At 38.7% G+C, this 26,043-nt stretch overlaps 2 protein-coding genes across 2 annotated transcripts in view; one reads left to right on the forward strand and one right to left on the reverse strand.

The window, feature by feature from the left end:
* Window positions 1–3,061, reverse strand: part of itgb3a (integrin beta 3a) — a 32,001-nt gene extending 28,940 nt beyond the window's left edge. The window contains exon 1 of the mRNA XM_066698594.1: window positions 2,851–3,061. Within this exon, the coding sequence (XP_066554691.1) occupies window positions 2,851–2,938 (88 nt within the window). The 5' untranslated portion in view covers window positions 2,939–3,061. The remainder of the gene's footprint in view (window positions 1–2,850) is intronic.
* A 12,953-nt stretch (window positions 3,062–16,014) lies between these two features.
* Window positions 16,015–17,961, forward strand: rprml (reprimo-like). The gene has a single exon (XM_066698595.1). The coding sequence runs from the start codon at window positions 16,486–16,488 to the stop codon at window positions 16,819–16,821; it is 336 nt and encodes a 111-aa protein (XP_066554692.1). The 5' UTR covers window positions 16,015–16,485; the 3' UTR covers window positions 16,822–17,961.
* The last annotated feature ends 8,082 nt before the right edge of the window (window positions 17,962–26,043 follow it).

Here is a 26,043-nt window from a genome sequence, read left to right on the forward strand (position 1 = left end):
AGTGAGCCGAACACATAAATTTCAGCAACACTCACATGAGAACGTAAAAAAAGCTATGTCTCTGCAGCTCAGGTTAGCACTTAATGACAAACATATGATGGCCTCACCCATATATATTGCCCTGTTTGATTTCTTCTACCTATCATATAATTGCTGGATATGCTGCCAAGATGATCATTTCTAGTGTCTGCTGGTAATATGACGGGCTACGGAGCAATCGTGGGATTACTCTGGGTAAAAACATACTAAACCACAGTCATGACAAGCTGGTTTCAGACTTATAATTAAATAGATGTGCAACTGAGTTTCTTAACCAGGAAAAACCTGTACCAAACAATATATCAACACTCCCCCACTCTCTTTTTTATCATTTACACAAATAAAAAAATATATAGATAATAAAATGTTTATATCAGGGTTTGTTCACGAATCCCTGAATGCAATTTCATTAGTCGTCATGGAATCGCATAGATTTGAGCTTCTTCCAACTGGAGTGCTGTCTGGCCAGCTTGAATAAGACCAAGGTTATGATTCTCTGTTAAATTATGGGCTTCATTCTCAGTCAATCCTCCTCCATTCAATTGTAACATTAGTACAGCTTGTGTTCTTTCGCAAATGTGGAGACTTGTGTCAGATTTTCAGTTTTTTTTGTCATCTGTGTTACAAAGCATGACAGGGCTAGGTAAAGTAGATGGAAAGGATTTATATAGTTCATATTGGATTTAAACAAGGAGTCTGAGAAAATGTACAATTTAAGCTTGTTGGTGTCATCAGATCAGATTCAATAAAATAAACCAATAATTAACTTAAGGCCACTTGCTGATATAGTGCATCTTTCCACAGCGAGTCCTCTTGACTGTTTGGTGGGCAATGAGAATCATTGGAAATACTCTTTGTAATTTGACAGTTCAGTGCTTAATTGAGACCCAAGAACAGACACTGTAAATGACCTCCATGCTCTCCATTCATCCCCCTATGCAAATGTGCCGTCCATTCAATTGAACAGTCAATTCTAGCTCAGTTACTGACTTTATTGGGAGTATTTTAAAATGGAGATGGATTAGTGCAGCAGCATGAGGATTATAAAAGGTCACAGCTATAAAGCCTCTAAATTAGTGCATTGTTGTCCATACGTGGATAGTTTTGAGAAGAACCTTTTTATAATACCATAGTTAAACCATGGGACATTTATATGTATTTACTCCATTGTATTAAATATCTAGTTAAAAGGTAAACTGGTTAAAATAGCATAGGGTTTCTATTGGAGAGTTAAATAAAATACACAAACATATAAGCCAGAAAAGTGAATAAAAAATGCAATTAGAAGATACTGTGCGGTACATAAGAGAGTGCAAAGGATGGAGTGAAAAACTGGAATACCATTAGCTAGTCCTTTGACTTTAAACAATACACTGGAGTCTGAGTGTCCAGTTTCGGGATTTGACCTTTAATTCAATTACAGGGGGAAAAATGCAATAAATTGGCTATTTTTGGTAAAGGAAGTAAAAAAAAGGTCTGCTGATCTTTAAATTGTATCTCAATATTGACCTCACTATTCGTCACACGAAGATGTCACCTTCCCTTGGGTATGAGAAATAATTCTTAACAAGACCTAGCAATTATAATCCTTATGACCTTTGTGTGGTGCCGGTGCCAGGTAAGGTGAGTACTTTCCACCAAGCCGATGTCTGTGTGTGTGTGTGTGTGTGTGTGTGTGTGTGTGTGTGTGCGTGTGTGTGACTATGTACCATAGTACCATTTTATGTCTGAGGGCTTCAAACCTCCAGAGACCGTTATCTCAATCAATGAACAATGTCTTAATCATACACAGCGCCTATCAAATAATCTATATGCACTGTGCCTTATTGGCGACATTGCTGGTTTTGTGCTGTACTGAATTTAGGAATATATAGAGCATAGTTCCAAATAAGATATAGCCTATAGTATGTGTCTCTGCTACCTTTGAAGAAAGGGAACCTGTAAGGGTAGGCCTCTGATCACCCTGAGATGAGCAATCTGTCCCACCCTACCCTGCCCTCCCATCTAGTCGTGGGGGGGATGTTGACTGACACCGGTGTTGAGGTATTCTGGCATGCATCATGGGCACCACCACCCAACTCATTGAGACACAGGAAATAGATTCGTTTTATGATATGTGTTTTTATTAATCTCTTACAGAAAAGACTGGGTACAAATTGTATGTGTGAATGTAATAGATACAATTTTGGCTTCTATAATTTTGTTTTAAGTCCTCTTTGAAAATGCGTGTGAATATTGAAATGAACCAAAGGGGACGTTTATTAACTTCTGATCAAATGTGACTTTAAACATGTGAAATTAAACAAACCTAAGACCTCCTTATTTGGTAATCTTAAATTGTAAACTCGCAAAATGAAAAGCAGCTGTGTTTGGGAATGGCTGACCGTTTATTTTACAGCCTTAACATTAAAGTGCGCTATAAAAGACCACCAGTAATCAATTAGTTCATTTCACATCGCCTAGATTTTTCTTTTTTTTCTTTTTCTCTCAAGGAAAAACTTCTCCACTCTATGTACATACAACAAATAAACTTTGTGGTTTGTTTGGTCCAAACTCAATGTTTAGCTTGCCTGGGGCTATATTATTTGCCCACTCAAAGGGGGGAGCTGTGACAATAAACACGTTTCAGTCGCAATCTGAGAGCGGCATAACATTGAAAAAGTCCAGAACACACCTTAAATCATGCAGGTCCATCAGCAATGTGTTAATTTCCAGTTAGAAACGTGGAGGAACAACAAAATGCAACTGAATACTAAAACACTAATGAAATAAGTAAATAAACAGCAAAAGAAAAGAAACAGAAAAACTTACCCCAAACACCAGAATTAACAAATAAGACACATACGACCACAAAAAGTATCCGAAAGTTCTTGCAAAATGGCTCAGTATATGATCCCATTTTTACAGCAGCCTGAGACTAGTTTCTTGCAGTCTGGGAGCCCTGGCACTGCGCTGCCCGCTGCTCTTGCTGGACGGGGGCACAGCAGGGGAGTGGAGCACAAATGGCACTAATAACCAAGTTTGGCTCTTTCCGTTTTACTCACAAACTAGTCTGGGCGGAGAAAAGGGGCTGTGCCGCCTGCCGGGACACTGGAGCACCACTGCTGTGATCAGATAAGACCTACCTTGTACCTGACTCACCGATACAAACGTGTGTATTTTTATAGTCCATTTGCGAAAAGCCCTCTTACAATGACACACATAAAGCATAGAGTATGGTTCTCATAAAGACTGCTGTCATTCATTTCAAATCAGCTTTCATTTACTATAGTCTGTAGGCTACATTTGCATTAGGTAAATACTATTTCATATTATATTGATCCATTGAATGCATTCATTGATGTTAAATAGAACTTAAGTGAAAAAGTATAAAGTGAAACAAATGTATAGCCGCAGGGGAGCTTAATGTATGCGATAGATATATTGCAATCAGTTACAATTGTGCGAGTGTTAGTTCTACAGTTTTAAAATGAAGAAATGGTTCATATTATATTCGATGTGTGTATATGTATGTGCGCACACGTACACTTGCATTATTCATAGGTGAGAAAGGCAGTTCCCTGTCCCACCGGGTGGAAGATGACCAATTTTGCACAGTTGTTTAATGCTGCCCTCTGGTGGGCAAAGGGAAATACTCTACTCAGGACTGGCAATAGTACAGACGAGGTTCCAGCACCCGGGACAGGGCATGTCAGTGTGCATAGCCTGACTTATCTCAAGATGATCCGACTTCCCCTCCTCCTCCTCTACTACTGCTAAAATGACTACTGCCAAACTCTAAAACTTTCTATCCTCAGAAAAACTATTATTATTATAACAAAGCAGAGAATATGTCAGTTCAAAAAAGGGGGTATAAGCAAAATAGAAAGATATAAGCACTTCTATTATTATAGTTATAAAGTTATTGCTGTGTCATGTTTTTTTCATTTTATTGCAGCCTTTGTGAAACTTTATTTTGGCCAAACAAAACAAAGCACCCTGAAGTGAAGCCCAAGCCCAGTGCGATGCGTGAGAGAAGTGTGATGTTTCACCAGACCCTCATGTGTCAGTCCATTTGGAAGCCCTCTCGGCGCTGGGGACTCAGACTTGTTCACGAGAGAAAGATTAGAGCAAAGCATATTTCCATCAGACCCCGCCACCCTGCTGGAATAGACTCTGGTGTGGAAGTCAGACCAATACTGCCTCCCTATGACTTTTTGTTGTTGTTGTTGCTTATTCTTCTTCTTATTGAATTATGCTCAGCTGCTGTTTCTATTTTCTGCCTTGCAGTTGCTAAGTTACAGGCGAGAAATGTTCTGGAATCACATCGCAGCCCCAGTAAGCAGGCCCCGCACATTTTTTTGATTGTACCTTGAGCGTTAATGCCCATCTTGTCTCCCGTTTCCCTTTTCCCATCGCAAACTAATCAGATTTGATGGGCACTGGGCTCGCAAGTGTGTTTCAGGGAGCGTTAGATGGCAGAGTAAATTAAAAAGAAAGTAAAGTGATTTGCCTGTCAGTATTGCTAGAAAATTACCCCTTTCCCCTCCCACTTCCCTCTCTGCTCTCCTTTAGCCTTTCCACTGTGTATGCTGGAGGGAAAAAGCCAGCACAGCACAATCGTTATCATTCTATTCATCTAGGGGCTCTTAATTAGCTATCTCTAAACCATATAGATTAGGTTTGGAAAATTGCCATTTCAGTCCCACTGCCTGGAATAGCTGTACTAAACAGTGATGGGCTCCTCTATATGTGATTCAGCACATGTTCAGCGGTTTAAGGCGTGTTACTGTGTATATAGTAACTTTGGAAGATATATTTTTGTATCTGTGATTGGCAAAATGTAATAATAATAAAAAAGATCTCCACCTTAAGCCACAATATACACTATATTTCCAAATGTAATTGGACAAGACTTTCTGTGCCTATAATGGATTACACCAGAGCTTGCATATTGTCAAAATTATATTCTTGCCAGTGTGCATTATTTCATTTTAAAAAGCAGCATGTGTTGTGATCTTTTGGGGCAGTGGTGGACTGCCCGCTTTGATTCAATTGTACTGTGAGGGCCCGTACATTTAATATACCCTGTCACAAAGTGGGGATTGAAGAAACAGTGATTCAAGGGGAACATCATATAAATCATTTCAGCGCCAGCTCAGAATCCTGACCTCTGTCCCATAGAACACGGCTGGGATAAACTAGAATGGAAAGAGATCGCAAAGATCAACTTTCCTGCCGCTAAACCTTTCATATATGTCTTAAGAAAAAACAAAAGCATGTTTGTGTCTGTTGTTAACTACTAAGTAGTATTTAATAAGAATATGTAATTCTGAATGGAATTGATGTAATTAATTTTCCCAATGTAATTAACATATGCTGGGCCCAGACTAGTCCCTGTCTGCAGTCACAACACTAGCTACAATCACTTTCTGGCTTGCGATTTTATTTACAACCATGCTTTAACCTCCTCAGACCTAGCTAGTTGGTGATATTAAACCAGCTAGGGCAATTCCAACATAAAACTGCATTCAGTTTGTAAACATCAATTTAATTATGAATTATTGTGTTTAATGCATTCAGTAAAAAGTATCTATTTTTACATTAAAAGTTAGTACCAGTCCTGTCCCTGTGCGACAACAACAGCATTTTTTATATATATGAAAAATACACATCAAGTTCTCTCCCTGCAACCTGCGAAATCAACTGCTTTATTAATTGGTCTCTAATGAGCAGAAATTAAACTTTTGTGAGCCTGTGGAATGAAACTATCTAATTTTTATGGGACTCTCTGCCAAATAGATTTGCCTTTCAAGGTGTACTGTTCTCTCCAATTAGCGCACAGCAGAAAGATAACAAGCTTCCAACAATGTGGACGAAAACTTAACCCCATCAACAGAGAGAAATGCAATTAACGATGTGCACGTATGCTGGCAAGCTGGATTTGATTTGTAGTGCAACCTTCCCACCGAGAAGTTTGTTCAAGATGGAAGAGATTCAGGTTTTAAAGCCATTTATTCGAGGGAGCTGACATTCATCACTAGAGAGTCTGACAATATTGGCACCAGCAGCCTTCACACAGTCATAGAGATAGTCCGCTGGTTCTCACAGTCAGTCATCAGAGAACAGTAATCTGAACCAACCAAAAAACACAATAAACATCGATTTAAAATTTGATCGTGGCAACAAACCTTAAGTTTTGCATTCCCTGCTCACTCTCACCCAGATTAAGGCCAGGAGATGAATTCTGCCTGTAATGCATTCGTTTTCAAGAGAGCATTCATTGCCTAGTAAGCAGCACAATGTACTAGTTTCCCCACTGTCACGGCAAATTACCATCTCCACACAGGAAAAAGTAAACTAAATTAGAAATGTCATATGCTTTTAATGAGCCATACAAAATTCCATTATTTCTGTAATGCTTTGAGATCTCTCTCTCTTCCAATGCCTCCACAAATACCTTGTCTCCCACTAATTTCTTCATAATGTCTCTAGCTTTACAAGCGAGTCCTGGGGATTATGTTTTTTGTTTAGGCAATGAAATATTAAGCTAAACAAATATTTAACCCGTGGACTGATTTTTCACTGAAAAACATCACATGGAATCTGTGACACTGTACATGGCCCCTACACATTGCTGAAAAGCTGTGATCAGATTCAATTATATAAAAAATTGCTAATTTGGATTGTTTAATTCAATCGATATACAAACTCTCCCAGTTAGCTTCTTTTAAAGTCTGTTTAAACTCAGTTTTAAGTGACAACCAGACCTAAAACAAAACAAAAATCTGCCCGTCTGTCATGTTTGTTTTGTTCACATGTTAACAAATATTTATTTTTGTTTGCTTTTGCATCTAAAATACTGTGAAGACTTGTCTGTTGTAATTTTAATGTGCTTTCCTGGTAATGGATTTTTATCAAACAAGTTCTGGAAAATAAAAACATGTCAAATTAGTTAAAAATAAATGATTGTTTTAGTCCTGTCCTTCAGGCTTCAGCATGTTAACATCTGCAAATTTACACGTTTCTCATAGCACATTACTCCCGTCTCAGATTGCGGCACTGGCTACCAGTGAGTTTTCAAAATCATTTTAGCTAAATTAATATCCTGGTCATGGTATGTGGCTTTTCTGGCAGCTAAAAAATAATTGTGCAACTCTGCTTGCCTCCACTGAAAACTTTGCGAACATGCTTTGATACTCCTGAGACACTGCTGATCTGTAATCAATTATATAGTGCTTTCGGAGGCCTTTTGCATGAAGGGCACTACATAAAGGTTCATTAATACTGGACTTTATTAAATATTTGGATTTCACAGTGCTATAGATGGCCTCAATAAAAACGGGCCAAGTAATATAATGACAGGAAGGTGGTTTGGGCAAAAAATTTGATTAATCCCCGTTGCTAAGGGACTTCTTCCCTCAGTTCCTGTTGCTAGGCTTCGAAATCCCTCATGCTACATGGTAACTGCTACTCCCGCTCCATTGCTTGATGTCTCCTTTCCCCCCCGTCTTCTTTTTCCGAAATAACTATTTCCTCGCCATCTGTTGCTGTTCATACTGGTCTCTTTGTTGCTAGGTAACGCCTCTAAGTCTCCATGTTTTTATGTTTTGTCTTTCCGTATCACTCTTGTTTTTTTTTGAAGTTCTGAAGTGCAGGTCCAAGCCCACTAGTGCAGCAATTCAGGACGATGTGTATCCCCCCTGCCTCGTCCTATTACTTCATTTATAAGACCTTACATCTCTTGCTATAGTTCCAGGAAAGAAACATATTAGTGTTGAATCGACTTAAATGAGAAATGCATCTCCAATGGGCTTAAGAGCCTTGTGCTACTCTAATTTACATCCTGTACTTCTGCTACATCAGTTGGGTACCATTGCACATAATGAGAAGAATAATGAATCATGAAGAAGCAGTATTATAATACAACCAATAGCAGGGAGTATGCCCTGCCTCTTCTCTCTGTATAGATGTTCTTCAGTCCAGGGGCCTTTGAGGGCAGCCGTGACATCTGATTTCCATTCCACTCAGGCTGTATCGATACGCCCTTCGGTTACATTTCTAAAACACACAATGCCAATCATTTTAACTCCATTTTCAATCGGTGGAGTGGTAAAAGAACACATTCAAATCTCTACCATATCACCAATGACATCAAAACATCTTTAGTTGCCATCATTTCAAATGCAATTCATAAAAGCAGCTATAAAACTGGAATCTCAACAGTTTATTTATAGGTATTAATTACCACACTCCTACTGAAATAGCTTTAGATTTTACAGCTTGATTCCAATTAAATTCTCTGCTAAGTGCATTGAACACAGACGTGTACTTTAGTCCTCTGTGACCGGTCAGTCTTCCCCTTAACAGAAGAAAAACAAATCTACATTTAATGCAAGAAATAATCCCAAGATAATGAATCCTTCCACTTGCAGAAGATGTAGAAGGAGAATAAAAACATGACATTAGTGTCTTAGCTTAATGTAAGCCTCCAAGCATGTGAGGTAAAAGCATATGCAATCAGTAAGCCACCATACAGCCTGTCACACTGTTAATACACGAATAAAGACATGCAATAAAAACATCTTAAGGGGATTCTTTTATTATTTCTACATTTTGATGTATTCCGTAACAGCAAAGATCTCATCTTGACATGTTGGAAACAACAAATTGCTGTTCGATGACAGGCGGGTCACCATCTTTTAGCTTGCATATTAAAAGCGTTGTCATAATACCTGACGAGGCATGAATGCTATTAAGCAATTACGCAAATCCTTTTCCATAATGTGGGATCACATTTGCAAAGCGCCTTGGGGACACTATTAAATGCCTGCCCTTTGGCCTGGTGCTAGCAGTTAGATAAGGCATATTTGCTGGCTGGCACACGCCGTGGGCATTCGAATAAAATCATTAGTTCTCTCTTATAACTGCTAATTGATTGAGGTTGTTCCAAGGCAGAGCAGGGGTCAGTCGTTCCCAGGTCTTTCGATTGAATAAAGATATTAATAACAAAAACGCAGAGTGTTAATTGGAGCCTAATAGAGTCACTCTGCTATTATCCATCCTGGGCCCCCACTGTAAACACTCACACTGCAAACCAACGTCCTGCACATTCTCTATTACTATGAACAGAGCACCAGTAACGTGTCACCAGTATAAGTAAGGGCGAACACTGTCATGAATAACTTACATCCTGACTCCACTGTTGATGTCCCCAAAAAACACAGATCGACCCCAAAACTCTTGATTTCTTGATGCTCTTACAGCTCTGAGGACTAAAGACATGGTTATTATTTGCAATTCAAAGGCAGGCGATCATATACAGAGCATTTATGTTGTCCATCAGCCAGCTGAACTATACAGTAGACTGGCATATAAAAATTGTCCCTGGTTTCAATCCAGTCCACAATTGCATATACCGGCTTTGACCTGAAGACATTTCAAGGGGCCACTGGTATGGATCTGGAGCCTGTGCCAGGTTAGGAGTTCAAATCTCAGCGATAACCTCATTTAACTAACGGAAATAAAATCTCAAATCTCTCATTGTGACCTTGTACTGGATGTAGTGGTTATTGAAAGTGGCTGGAGGGATGGATGGAAATCCCACGCCAGCCAAAACCAGATCCGGATTTGCTTGCATCAATCGTCCATCAGTGGCAGCTGGTTATCGATCAGCACTATTATTTGCATTAGGAAAGACTGAATGAGGCATGCATGGGTAAAACAATATACTTTTGAATGAAAGCAACAGGACAGAATGTGCAGGCGGTGGAGAAACTCAATTTAGTCAGGCATCCTTGCTTTTGCAGATGGTCTAGGTTTTGACGCACACACAGATACCTCTCTGCACAGGACAAATCTGAGATTTTGTTGTTTACTTGTTCTTTCCAGAACCGGCAATTACATCCCTTTAATGAGAGGGGATTGTGCTAGTTTTTGCATGTTTGATTGTTATCTTTCCCATGTTAGTGAGAGGGATGAGAAACCTGATCGGTTTCACATGGCCCTGATGTTACAAAGCACACATTGGCAACCTCTCACTTAAAAGCAGTGTAAAGTGCTGTCTAGAGGGACCTGCACGCTTGTAAGCCACACTCTGACCGCATTTGATGGTTAACAACGTGACTTCACACTCCGCACAACTGGCAGGGGAATTGGCCAGGTGAATTTCCGACTTGATAAGAATTAGCCAATTGATCCCAACCGTTCCTAATTAGGCAGGCCTGGAGATGTAACGTGATTGCAGAGATCCCTGATGGAGAGAGAACACCCTCAACGACAACAGACTGCGGTTAGTTCAGGTTTCAAACTATATTGACTGAATTAGAAAAGATAAGATTTGCCATTTATCTTTGACTTGCCTGTTTTTTAATTTTTATTTAAATGTATTATTTGAATTGGTTCATTTTGCTTTTTGGTTATTATTTTTGTTTACTTCCCTTTTTAGATTGACCCAATTTTCTACATTGTTACAAACCGGGTGCCAACTAGGGATTGGTGAAGGCAACAGACACCAAAGGTCAAACCACCGTATTTTTCTCTCCTGCACTATGAGCCTGGAACACAAACAAAAGGATGCAGACACTGCCCTCTCCAATCTGGCCACAGACAAAACTAGCAGCAGGGCTCACTCAAACATAACATAATTCAAGGATGCTCAAAATGGCCCTGCCCCACTCAAACCCAGGTCAAATGTGCACTGTCCCCTGCAAGCCCCCTGTTACAACTTCCCAATAAAAAGACTAGGTGTCTCTGGTTCAAGGCTCAGACAATGAAAAGACTTCAAATCATCATCATAGTGTAAGTGACTACAGCAGCCGGTCTTGCTACACAGTTCACCCTCCTGTCCCTGTAAATTGCTTTTGGAAAACAACATCTGTGAAATTGCTATTATTGTCACTAATTTTCTCATACTCAGATTTATTATCTTATTTATCTTATTTGGGGGTAAAACAATCTGCAGAATAAGGGAGAGCACAGGAAGGAGGGAGCATTGAGTGTCGCAAAAAACATAGTGTGAATAAAATTGCATTTATTAAGCTGAAGTGTCAAGTAGAAGTCACATTGCAATTGCTTCAGGCCTATAATTTGCAGGTTTACAGCAATTCATATTTATGGTATAATATTAGATGCACAATCATTTGAGCTAAATTGAGCTGCAGTGTCAAACAAGTGACATGTGTGATTGTAGGAGTGCTTTTGACATGGTGAGCTATTGAAAGGATGCAAGAAACTGGGGCCAGACAGATATGATAACTATTTAACAGAAAAACAGTTTACACTTCAAATGAGTTGCATAAACTAATCTGCACTTATCAATTAGTGAGACTAATCATAACACAATCACAACTTTGTCATTTCACCACCAGTACTTAATTTGTGCACATGTATAGGAATGCTGAGATGCAAAAGTAAGGGTCACACTTGTGTGTTTTTTGTTCATCTTCATACAAGGAACTTTTGAAATAAGAATAATCACAATTAAGAGGGCCTGAGTATTAGTCATTATGATTGCAAATGGGTATTTTATCATTTTGATGGAGAAACTCTGAATGTGTAATGAGTGTTCTGAGATTCTTCCCTAAATGAGAATAGTGGGCTCTAAACCTATAATTGTTTATAAGTTTCTTTTCCATTTCTTCAAAATTATGTTTTGTGTTTGATTGGTAGATATCTGGATGTGTAGGAGGGGTCTTTTTCTTTGCAGGAACCCTAGGATCTTGGTTACTCTAGGGCAGAGACATTTGTTTCAATTTAACGCAAAGGACCTATTAGTGATTCAGAAGTCTGGTTCTAAATATCATGCCATGGTATTTATTTGGTAGACAGCAACTTTATCACCTAATTGATGTACAGGATCCAGACTCCCTGCATTACATATAAACAATACCTACCTTGTCACACACTCTAATTACAAATAAATACAAAGGTCTAATTATCTAATGATGAATTGCATTAAGACTGTGGTCTCAGTACAAATGAAAAACAAAAGGCTTTCAATGTATTTTACTATATATATTTAAACGAGCGGAAACATCACAGGGACGGCTTTATTCAGCAGTGGATCGATAAAGGCTGATGACGATGATGTGTGTGTGTCTTGTGTCTGTCAAAAGTCCATCGTGGACATAATCCTGGGAAGCCATAGGAACTTCTAGTTTTCATTCAGCCGATCTGTTAATGACTTGAAGGGGAACTCCACTAACATTCCATCGTTTCTCAGGTTATTCTATAAGAATACACATATTCTGTGGAGTGAGTTTTTTGTCCAGCTCATTCTATGTGCCATTAATCAGAGATCGAGAAATAGGCCGTGACGTCATGGGGGTGCTAACTCTGGAGTTGCTTTGCTGGAAGTCAAGGGAGAAAATCAGTAAAGTCACGAAAATCATTAAAAACAAACATTGCCCTGTCACCCTATTTTTCCTAAAGAACCATCTGTTTGTAGTCAAAAAAAGATTGTTTCACCACCCAGAACTGTCACTATTATTTTACATGATTATTTTATTTAAGGGACTGCCGTGTAGGCTACAGCGGAGTGCAATCTGCGCACACAGGTTCTCCCAAGAGCTTTTTTTTTTAATTGTAAAAGTTATTGGATTAATACATCAGAGTTAACGTGATTTTTAGTCACAGATAGGAGATGACTGAAGACCAGGGTAAGGGTGCCATGTTCTAGGTAAAGAGTTACATCATGATATTGCAGTACTTTTCAACTGCCGATTGCTTTTATTGCACAAAAGGTAAAAGGGGGAAATTTTTTTTCTAAAAAAATAGATAGCCAAGGCATTTTTTGTGCGCTGTCTGCTCTTTTGCTTCAATCCTGAAAATCTCTAATATAGTATATTTATCCTGCAGATCATCTGATATTTAAAGAACATTATTTAATTAAAATGAAAGCCTGCTTTCTCTTTGTTTTATTGCAGTAAGCTCTTGGAAAATAATATTGGATTGAAAAAAAAAAAAAATCTGAAAAGTTTTTGGTAGTTTGGAACATTTTGTTTTAACTAAGATCTGACATTTGAGAAAAATGGCTAACGGGGAAATGTATCTGCTGTTAATATTCTTGCAAGGGTGGTCTTTCTGCTCTAGTTTCTTCATATAAAATAACAGATTAAACTCTGAGACAAAGTTCCCTTTATGTCTCGTCACACCTGTGGCTGTACATGACAAGCCATGGAGTCAAAAAGACTTGTTAGTGGTCGCATTCAATGGTATGTTAATGATGCCATATGGAACTTATGAGGCACCAAAGACTGTATTCAAACGGTCATTTAATTCTTGATTATGGCCATTCAGCTCCTAATCACAGTCAAATCAGTTAGATCCACAGGCCTATCAGACTTTAATTATGGGCACTTTCAGGGGCGAAGGAAAGGAAACTTAAAGATGACCTGTGGTGCAGGATGGTGACTGCTTGATTTCTAAAAAAAAAAAACACAAAAAAAAACAGGTACCTCTGAATCCTAACATTTCCAAGGAAATACACATATGTAATCTGCTTTATGTCATTGTATTGGATCCAAAATCACTTTCATATTCTCCCTGGTCTTCTTCTTGTTTTCTTCTTGCTATTTCCTGAGAAATCTCTGTAATTTATCCAAGCAAGGTGCATTTCCCATGTATCTCCTGCCGCCTTGTTTCCAATCAAGAAGGGACACCATGATGGAAGTCAACAGAATTGCATGGATTCTTCATCTCTGCAGGCTGACCACAGTATTTTGATAAGTTCCACACCAAAGACTTATCCTCAAATTGGAAGCTGTAGGCATTCAGAGTAATGTAAGTAGATGGATTATGAACTGGTTGATGTATAGGAAACAGAGGGTATCGATTAGAGGAGTCACTTCTAACTGGCGTGAGTTTGTTAGTGGAGTTCCACAGGGATCAGTACTAGGGCCTGTTCTAATCTATATTAATGATCTGGACTCTGGGATAGTTAGCAAACTTGTCAAATTTGCAGATGATACTAAAATAGGTGGCTCAGCAGATACAATCTCAGCAGCACAGGCTATTCAGAGGGACTTCAGATAACATTCAGTTGCGGGCCAACACCTGGCAGATTCAATTTGGACAAGTGCAAGGTAATACATGCAGGTAACAAAAATGTCCACTATAATTACACTATGGGAGGAATAGAACTAGATGAAGTAACGCATGAGAAAGACCTAGGAGTCTATGTGGACTCCTCACTTTCTCCATCCAAGCAATGTGGGGAAGCAATAAAAAAGGCAAACAGAATGTTAGGGTATATCATCAAAAGTGTAGAATTTAAAACAAGGGAAGTAATGTTCAGACTGTACAATGCGCTAGTTAGAGCTCATCTGGAATACTGTGTGCAGTTCTGGGCACCACACTTCAAGAAAGATATTGCTGCTCTAGAGGCAGTTCAGAGGAGAGCAACCAGACTTATTCCAGGTCTGAAGGGAAAGTCCTACTCGGAGAGACTGAGGGAACTGAACCTTTTCACCCTGGAACAGAGGAGACTACGTGGGGATTTGATCCAAGTCTTCAAAATCATGAAGGGCATCGACCTCATCAAACCAGAGGAGCTTTTCCAGATCAGCAGGGACACACACCCGGGGACACAAATGGAAATTGGGCTTCAAGGCATTCAAAACGGAAAACAGGAGACACTTCTTTACACAGAGAGTAGTCACAATCTGGAATAAACTACCCAGCGATGTGGTTGAAGCTGAAAGTTTGGGAACATTTAAAAATAGTCTGGATAGGATCCTTGGATCACTTAGATATTAATGAACACCAAACGAGCACGATGGGTCGATGGCCCCCTCTCGTTTGTAAACTTTCTTATGTTCTTATGTTCTTATGTATGAAGGGAACAGGCCAAAGCCACAGTAGTATCACTTACTAACCCACCCCTGCATCTTTTCCTTTAAGTTTTTTTCCCCCAACACTGATGTTTACTCAGTAATGCATCAGAGAGGCAGAGAGGAGATGGCAGGAAACAGGCCAAGCAAAAAGCAAAAACATACATAAAATCTCAGAGCACCGAATGGGCAAAAGTGATGTTTTGTGATGAGGAATGAGGATGTCTGTTAGCGCCCGGAGGTAGTAAGACAAGATTCCTCCCTGAACACCTCACCTATGACTAGTTTGGTGCCTCCAGCTAAACTCATTATATAGACAGCTTCAGGTGACCAAGAATAACAATGCTTTTGGGAAGCAAGACGGATTTCCCATGAGACTTTGGCTAAAAGATGCTCAGCACAGGGTTGTTGGTTTTCAGACTCGCATACGCGCACAGCACTGAAATAACTCATGGGGCTTGAGAGCCTTTGATTTGTGTGCTCCATGGTGGATGAGGTGCAACCCCGAGACAATTCATTATCCCCTGTGCTTATGTTTACTACTAGGTCTTCAAATGTAAGTACAGGTTACACATTGTTTGTCCCAGAAAATTACCACCAGCGCAGACTGGTACTGTTGCATCATCTTGGAGACTGGTTATTAGGTGTTACCGGAAATAGCCCAGGGGCACAAACATTGTCCTTAAGCACATAACAATTGTATGACAAAAAGAAGTTCCTTCAATAAAAATGTGTCGCATGCGAAAAGTGTCTATACAAATGCAGCAAGTGTAACATGACTAAGATTGATATAAATTGTTTTTGTAGGCTCCCTTTAGAAACAGGCATGCTGAATTCAAACAACATTGTGACAATCCACAGAGTATTAATCCACCCAACACAGCAATGCGTCTTATCACACAGAGACACCATTTGCTTGGTATTTTGATTGCAAGAACAGTAATCGGTTGCCGTTTGGATTACTTGGTAAGCTTTTGACGTTTTGTAAGGAATACCGCCTCTTCTGCAAAGAAGGCACTGATAAGCTACATAATGAGCCTACACAGCCCAAACGCATGGTGGACGCTGGTATTGGCTCATTCCAGTTGCCAATCTGAACCTCCCCCGGCTCCGGCGCCGGTGGTGTAGTCCGTGGAAATGTATAATCCATTTAAAGGATAGGCTACAACATATTTTGAATAAAGTGAAACCGGCGCACAGGTGGCAGGAGTTTCTCCTGAGGATTTTAACGGAAACCTGTGGTAGGAGACAGAAAACACGAATGCGCAATGCCCACGGGGACTTTTACATTCATCCAACACTTGGTCTGGCTTCAGTCGGAGACACAGACAGTGCCATCCAGTATTTGCTTAACTCAATTGCGAGGCTAATGCACTGCATTCAGCGTAGTAACAACAGCTTCAAAGTTTGATTTCAGCACAATCCAACGACCCGGCGTTTGTTACTGTTGCGAAATGCAATATATTTTGAGAAAACATTAACCTCGTTAGTCTTTTTTTCTCGTTATACGTATTCTTTAATTTCTTTTAAATTGTATTCTTCTCACTGATGACACAAAGTTTAAGCGCTGGACCGATATTTGCTGCATTTGCCTGTGTAGAGCGGACTCTTTTGGCACATCTGAGCGGTACCCAAGATGAACGGGACCTTTTTCAACCATTCAGTCATCGAACAGGGCATCTTCGGCAACAAAAGCCAGGACCTGGCCGGCTCCCTGGTGGACTGCTGCAACGGGACCGCGGTGACGGCCAACGACGGGAGCTCCCTGGTCCTGGTTCCGGACGAGCGCAGTCTCTTCATCATGCGGGTGGTGCAAATAGCGGTGCTGTGCGTCCTCTCCTTGACTGTCATTTTCGGCATCTTCTTTCTGGGCTGCAACCTCATGATCAAATCCGAAAGCATGATCAACTTTCTGGTGAAAGACCGGAGACCTTCCAAAGATGTAGAAGCGGTCATCATTGGCCTTAACTAGCGACACTATTGCAATGCTCCCGATTGAAAACGCAGTGGTGGTGGGGGGCTGGGGTTCAAATGCTGTGTGATATATATATATATATATATATATATATATATATATATATATATATATATATATATATATATATGCAAAGTCCCGGGATTTGTTTTAGCCTGATAGGAAGACGTAAGGATGAACCACAAAATCAAAGTAAAAAGACAATACGTCCCAATGTTTGGGTGGCTGCTTGATTTGTATACACTCAGACGTAGTCTGAAGTCGGTCAATTTTGAATGTATTGTTTCACTTTTTGACGTGTAGCTATTGATCAACCTTGGAAAGAAAAAAAGTTTATTATTTATTCTGATTTAAAAAAAAAATGTTTAATATGTATCTAAGTTTGAAACAAATCGCCTCCTCTTCCTTGATTGTTAACCCTTAGTGGGTAAAGGAATGTTTACATGGTTTTATAAGTGTTATTATTTAATATATTTATTTATTTATTAAAAAAGGGAGCTCGTGGAGATCCTGAGATATTGCATGCCGCTTTTGGTGCATGAAAACAGCATCCAACAAACCAACGTTTACTGTCTGTATTTGAATATATGACGTTTCATGCCTCCTTTCCGTTGAAAGAGTATTATCTAATATAGGGACCAATGGGGGTACTTTAACTATTTATGTAGCGGGGGAGAAAGTGCATGTTTACGCTTTCCACAGTTTGGATGTTGCATATTGAATTTCTAACCTAAGATTTACACTTTGTACTTAACCAAGTTTTTTTTTTTTTTTTTTTCCTGAAACGAAAAGCATGCTCAGTGCCTGTTTATTGTGACTAATGAATTTGACCAGTGTTTTTTGCACTTTTATGAAACTCCAAATGCTGCATGTTAATTTTTTTGGTTGGTTTTGTGTTTTTGTACGAAAATGAAACTTGAATGAATCTGTATAACACAACATGACAATTTTTAAGTAAACATGTCAGTTTTCAATGGCTTGTCATTATTTCATATCCGTGCAACATTAATTATTGTTGTTTTGATTTATAAATAGCTTAAATCACAAAATTGTTAGTTTGACAAATTATTTCTTACATTCTGCAGATATTTATTAAAATGTGCATTTTAAAGTACAATAAAAACATTTTTAAAAGCTCACCGAATTAGAAAATAATTATTTATAATTTATTCAAATAAAAAAGCTTCAATCAAACAACACAACTAATGGATTTATGTGCATCATGTCAATTATACTGCGTTATCACTTGCATTATGCAGTTACTTAAAAACAAGAAATGCTCTATTGACGAGTTTTAATAACAGCCACCCTTGATTTGTACCTCTAGTTTAAAATGTGCTGAGAAAATAGGGTTAGGACCCATTGGCTACCCTTGAGGCTCTGTGTATAGGGAGCTATATGTGAGGTTTAAATTATTGACCAGTTGGCAAATAACTGGTCCTGAAACCAGAACTGAAACTATACAGCTACGGTAATCTTAAAATGTGAAACTTCACATGAGCAGAAAATAAGGACGGGTAACATTTCTATTTGGAAGAGTGAGTGGAAACGAAATAATAATAATACTTTTGTATTTAAATAAAATGTGTAGACTAAGTTGATCTTAAACAGACTTAACAGGCGATGCTCTCAAAAAGTTGATTAGTTAAGCATTGCCATTATTATGTATGTATCCATATAATTTAAAATAATTAGTTACACTTTAACTTCTTCGTGTATGTAAATATCTGAGGGGAGATGCACAACATCAAACACCTTATGAGACGGACTATAAAAAAATATGTATTTATTAATTAAGTCCATAATTACCAATAGACACTCGGAGCATACTGCTTTGCCAGATTCAACATTTGAAAATGGTGCATCTGTTCCTTTAACTTTCTAATTTAAGCTTCACACTCAGTTAATAACTAATTTACACTTTATATCTATATATATTCCACTATCAGTTCTTGCTGAAATCTTTTTTTTTTTTTTTTTTGCGTTGTTGCAAATCTAAGAGATACCACAGGGTGCGAACCAAATTACTTTGGCTAATAGAATGAGGGGGAAATCAATTAAACAAAACATTACAATATATAATTTATCTGATGTGTATATTATATATTAATGCACATACCATTGTAAGTATTTATAATGTCAAGTAGCCTGCAGCAATTTCGCAACCCCGCCTGACCTCTCCAGTGAAAGAGAAGACTTGGCGCTAATCATAATTGCCCGTTTTCCAGATGTAAATGATGAATGTACACACACACAAAAGACACGCTGTTCACGTAAGAAGGTGTTATTTTGCTATTCTCGTAGACTGTGTTGAATGGTTCACACGCAATACTGAGAGGATGAGAGGTTAGGAGAAGTATTCTGGTCCCAACAGCCAAACTATTGTAGTCCACGTCGTTTTGAGAACGCAGTTTAAATATGGGTTTAAGGCTATAGATGCAGGTAGCTTCGGGATTGTAACCTTTTCTGAGCTTTCGTTTTATTTTTCTTCTTGGCGTTAGCGTTTTATTTCTCTAACAATCCTACAGAAATACATGACATTGTAACAATGCTTTGATACTTTAACATACCTGTCAGCTTCAGAATCTTCAAGAATGAGAAATTCCAGGGGACAGAGAAATCCGACAAGATTTTAAATAATCAGGGGGATGTCAATCCTCTACAGAGACTGATGTCAATATATTCATAGTACTAAACTGCTTAAAATAATTAAACGTTTAATTTTCTTACTGTCTTAAGGTGTACACTCTGCCTTTCAAAACTCTCTATAAATCAAATTACAGGATCTATGAAGTAGCATGGACAACATATTCTAAGGTGAGGTTATTTTGCATTTCAGAAATGTTTACTTAATTATTTTGTATGCCTTTATTCAGAAGAAAAATAAACCTCTGGAGGATTTACAGTTCTGTGTTCTAAATACAAAACCCATCATATGCAAGGAAGGATTAAATACATATACATTTAAGTGGATGTCCTATACCACACCCACGCATCAGTTTTTTTTTCTGCGCCCATTTTGGGAGGCATAGCTTTAGTGTGTGTTAGTGGATTAGATAGGTATGCATGTTGTTTACACAGTGAATAGGCTGGGGGTCACTAGGTTTAATGTGTCCTGGTGAATAGGCAGGTAAGTAATTTATATACCGTGCATTGACTGAAGACACTATGCAGCACCATTCAAGTCAATACAGTATGTAATACATGAACTGTACAGTACACACACACACACGCACACACACACACACACACACACACACACACACACACACACACACACACATATAGGCTGTAGACACGCACACTTCAAATGCCAAATGTAATGAATTTTCAGACACAGTCCCACACAACACTTGTCCCCTACGACACACAGTGTGCCCTCCAATATGCTTTGTCTGTCCCCTACTGTATACTGTATCATATGCACTCTACTGTACTGTACTGTCACTGCAGCCCTGTTGTACCAGCTGCCTATTAATCGCTACATGAAACTGCATGTTAACATGGTTTACGGCACTTTCAGGAAGTATTGTCGGTGACCCTAAATCATTCATTTCGAAGGACTGGGAGCACATGACAGTGATTGATGAACTGAGCAAATAGTTCAATTAAGGGAGCTCTGGTCATTGAGGGCTGAAAAAGGTAATGAATTGTTTATACCAAATGAGCTCTAAACAACTTCATTTAACAAATCACCTGCTTAATTGACCATAATGAAATGGTTCCAGGTATTAAGAAACTGATGATTGGAGGTGACCTATAAAACCTATTGGATAGGGGCTCTTGGGGACAGGGTTTGGGCTGTACTTCTCTACCGAGTCATTCAAAAAATAATGAGTCCTTCAGGAATTAGGGGAAATGAGTTACCATTAGTTAATTACTGAATTAATTATTTTTTTAGTAACCTCAAAGAGCTCGAGAGTTCAGAGAGAGCAGATCACACACAATCTCTTTCCTCTTCTTCTCCTCAAAACATTATCTTATTTATGGGCTGTTAGAAAGCAGATACACACACTATACAGATTTTTCCCAGAGATTGCCTTACCAAGTGATTCATTTTGATTATAAATGCATTAGGTTAAGAAACATTGAATTATGCAATGAGTTTAATTAAATGAAGTGCCAGGGAGAAGGAAAAAAATAAAAACAAATAGTCACCCAGCATGACCCATACAGCGTCTAATGGCTGGGCATATATGATGGCATTCCTTTGTTAGGCCTGATGCTTTCCACACATCTTATTTTTAAGTAAGTTTCAGATGAAGCTCACTGCTCTGTGAAATCATATTTAAAACAAAGCTAATAGAAGGCTTGATTGATAATGTGAAGCCATGAAGGGATAAAGACTTCATCTGAAACCAATAGGGACGTGAGACGAAAGCAAATTCCCTCGGCCGCACTTTGCTCGTCAAAATAATTGCGCTATTACTTTAATCACAAGAAACTCCTCAAGAGCTAGCGAGGCGATTTGTTAACTATTATGCATGGAAAGGATGGGGACAGCCAAGTTCATATTGTTTCTTATTCCACAGGGGGGGCAAGTGATGCAATTTATAGCATGGTATTTTTCCACACCAACTTGTGTGGTTTATTAAATTATTTACGTAAATAAATAGTAATGACACAATGATATCAGTGCTTGGAAAAAGACACCTTTGAGATGCATGACAATGCTCTGAAATAATAAAATTATGTGTGTGTGTTTGCTTGTTTTTGTTTTTTAAAGATTCCTTTCCAACTACTGAGGCATCTCATTCCAGATATATATATATATATATATATATATATATATATATATATATATACATGTTTTTAAATTGGAAAATGTCTTTCACCAGCTGGCTAGATGATGCAGCAAGTTACTGTTTTAGTCCATTTGCCTGTGCCTGTGCTAGGTTCATATCCATTACATATATCTGCCGTTACAGATTAAATGAGCCTGGGTGGCACTTCTCTCCATATGACATAGCAAACACACTACTCGCTATTCCACCAATCTGAAAAACTGCAGTGGCGAACACCATTACCCACTTGCATCTGTTAAAAGCCTGGCAATAACAAGAACAAAGCTGTGCAATACAAAATTCTTACTTCTTATGCACCTCCCACATTGCACTGAAGAGAGGGCAGTTTAGATTGGGTATGTAATTAGCATGTCCTGTGATATGGGCGGCGAGTATGAGAATCGGGCAAGTCTTCCAGTGGCATAGGCCCCATTCCCTGCTCACTGAGGACCGTACAGGATTAGGGGAGCAGCACAGAGTGTTGGCTTTCAGTTGTCATCGTCTGACAGCCACCTAATTGTTAAGTGTGGGCTTTCGAATTTCATGCGTGTCAAGTGAAAGGTTGTAGGAGGTTTCAGTGACATGATTAAATAGAACACAGGCACTTACTTATATACTCCAATCTGAAGACTTTGACATCAAGGCTTCCATGCAATTACGATGCTTTCATACACACCACATGACTGCTGTATCTGTTCTTTTTTCTTTTCTGTTTAGTTGTAAAAGAAAAACATAAGCGGAGATATTGAAAACACATTATCCAAAGGATTTTGTACTCTCAATGATACTTTCATATACATACGGTACATTACATATATACACATATAGATTTCTTATTTTTATACATTAGGAGGGGAGACAGAATTGATTCAGATCATTCTAGACCTAAACAGAGTTAAATCAATTACATACAAACATATGGAAATAGATTAGAAGGCAACGTGTGTTAACAGCTGTAGATGTGTTATCAGTGAGGAATGTTGTCTAACTAGCCCATTGCAGTCGTGAATAAAGTTCACCAATGTTTGCAAACCTGCACATCATCATACCGATTTACCACATTTGATTTAGAGGTTCTTTAACGTCTCATGGTCTTATAGGGTTAATTGCAAGGAACATGTAGACTTACCTCGTGGTTTGGTGTCGTACCGTGTAGCACAGATTTCCGCAGAACTGCGCAAATCTGCTTTACACGAACGCGACATGACCATACGCCCCTCCAACACAAAGACCAGAGAATCCACCAGCACCAGGCAAGATACTGTGACTTGTTTTGGTGGTCTGTATCTGTTTAAACCCGTTGAATACATCAATAGATTTGAACAGTTTCCACAATATCGGACATAAACCGTGGGTACCAGTCGTAATTGGGGATTCATTTAGCGTGCGGCCTTAGGTGACAAGAATAGGCCTAGATCAACACAATGCATGTTAGAATAGCATGCATTTAATAACAATATTGTAATCATAAATAATGGGCCACGTTACAACCAGCCACCACGTCATGGTCATCATAGCTGCCTCTGTACCTGATGTTGCAGTCAATGGCTCCAGCAAGTTTTGCAGTCAATTAATTTCCCCGAGAGAGGGGCCCGGTGTTGTTTCCGCATGTCAGCACGTGCGTCAGCAGCAACACTCGAGCTCGTTAGTGAGCCCATAACCCTCAACAGAAAACAGTTGGTTAATTAGTATTCTTTTAAAATACATGCGAATAGAAAGCCATTAGTTTTAACTGCTGTGCAATTCTGTAATGAGAATGGCTAACGAGCTGCTCTCCTAGTTTACATTTGGTAAGACCTCGTTAGCTGGGGCTAATTGGTTGAAATAAATTTAAACTCACTTTCCCATCGTGTGGAAAGGTCAGCTGTGCCTCCAAATCAAACACTTCTGTGGCGGGGACATAAAATCTACCATCCCCAAGAGAGCTACTACATCCCGTTTATTTGTGTGCTTGGCTATCTAAAAAGATATTGACAACATTTTAGAGTCATCTTCCTTATCAGTATAGTTTGCATTCCTTTAAAGGAGGTAGTACAGTTTGCTGTCTTCTGCACAAACTGTGTGGAATGAAAGTATGATGCAGCAATTTAAGTTCACAGAGAACTAAAATAATTAATCTATCTAGTGTACACACTGTGATATATGGCAGTGGATGATTTTAGAATTAGTTGTGCCAGTGAGTTAATGTGTGTAATGTTGTATTTATGAGGCTGGGTAGATCTCTCTATGTTGTGTGTCACATCTGTTAAGACGCACCACTTAAAACACTGAGTTCAATACATCCATACTATAATTTTAAGAATCTTGCACCAATTAGGTGTGTCCTCTCCTTCACTGCCTCAAGACGTGAAATGAAAAAGAGTTCTGAAGTTCCCCCAGCCCTACCCATGAGCACGAAGATATATGACCCCCCTTTAGACCTGTGTTTCTTGAAGTTAGCTGTGTAATTCTCTGCGCATTTGTTCTCTGTGTATTCTTAATCTATAGTGTTCCTGCACTAGGGAATAGCAAAGTTGTGCCTTTCTTGCTTTTGCTGTGTAAACAAACACTTTTGCCCTGAAGTTACAGTGGGGGATGGAGTCACTGTCGTATCGGGTATTGATGTGGGACGTCTGTACCAGGAGTTTTGAAAGGCTATCCCCCCCCCCCCCCTCCTCCCACACACAGTAACATTTGACTTTCTGGGGGGAGGAACAAGGAGGAATGGAATAGTTGAACTGAAGCACATTAGTGTAAATGCTATTTGAAGGATTTTAACCTTTAATTTCTGCTGCTGGTATGGGAGTCTGTTAAAAAAAAATCAATATTGTAAACACTGCAAATACAATAATTGGTGTTTCTCCCTCAGCACCGGCAGTTATTTTTTAGCCGCAGGTTTCTACAAAAAAGCATGTGAAAAACTAAAAGCAGTACATGTCTTGTTTTTTTGAATATGAGTTGTACCTTTTAGTTGATATTTGCACATGCTGTCTTTTTAATCAGTCTGGTACTGGATCTCACTGTGCAGTTTGTACTGCTTACTAACCAATTTTTAAATCATGGTTTACATTAGTGTAATAAGGTTTTCAAATGGTATTCCAATATGTTTTTATTTATATATATATATATATATATATATATATATATATATATATATATATATATATATATATATATATATATATACATACACACACACCATACGTTGTAAAAGCCTCAGCAGTGTTGATTTATATTGTTATAATATAATATCAACACTGGGGAGCCTTTAACAACATAACCCTGGTTTCCTTTTGGGATAAAACTTAATAAAATAAAATACAATAATATAATAAATAAGTAGTGTGGCTGGTTTGAGGGGGTTTTCAATTTGGGAAAAATAAAATCAAAATACATAACACTCCAGAGAATAACTTTGTGATGAATCCCTTGGTGTGAGAGCAGCAGTGGTGGGGGGGTATGGGTGAAGACACAGGTGCGCTTGTTAACAGCAGAGGGAAGACAATCTCGCATGAATTGGTCGGCACGTACCATTGCTCATTGATGTTTAAGAGCATTCCTCAGAAGAATTTCGAAAAAGCAAACTTCTGAAATTCATCAACCACCACTTGTTGCCACGCAGAATGTGGCACAGAATCCATAATTCTACTCTGTCACGCCTTGCTTGTTGCATGTGCGCAGCATTTTAGTTTATTTCATTACGTTTTTGCTTCACCCTCAGGACTGCTACTCATGGGGCCGCCAACAGGGCGAATGACAAATAGGTAAATAAAGACATTGTTTAATATAAACTGATGCACACTGCAATGAAAGTGAATAGCACATCTGTAATTATGTATATAGCCTTCTGTTCATTATTCACTCACATCCAGTTTGTACTGGCCTGTACTCTTGCAGTAAATGCATTTATGCTTATAATTTACATCTGTGTCATACAAATGCACACCACAGTACGTACTTGTAATAATGTCAGCCTAAGGATTGTTTTGCTATAGCAACAGTGACTAAAATATGGATAATGTTCTTCAGAATTAAAATTAAACACCTTCACGTCGCAGGGGAAAGTGTATATATAATGTTGTATACTTTTGTGCACTATGTAGTCTATATCAGAGCTTCTCAGACAGCCTCTCAGTTACTGTTATACCTTTATGAGTTAATTGAAAACTACCTTAGCTCTGTTTTGCACTAGAGTTTAGTTAATGGATTCAATTGGGGTAGTGTTTTAGCTGGGTTTAGGGTTAATGTTGCCATTAAACGTAGACTGAGTTAACTGAGTAGTGCAGTTTACTTCAGACCTTGGTTTGACTAGGGTTGGACTTCTGGCTATTAAAGTGGTAGGGGGTTCTTATTGAACTAGTACAGTGTCTAGGGTTTCATTACAACTCAAGAATCAGGAATCACAGTTTAGAGTAATGTTTCAGAACATTTAGTTGTTTGGCTTATACTTTGTTAT

Source organism: Amia ocellicauda, chromosome 3, assembly GCF_036373705.1.
Source record: "Amia ocellicauda isolate fAmiCal2 chromosome 3, fAmiCal2.hap1, whole genome shotgun sequence".
NCBI lineage: Eukaryota > Metazoa > Chordata > Actinopteri > Amiiformes > Amiidae > Amia > Amia ocellicauda.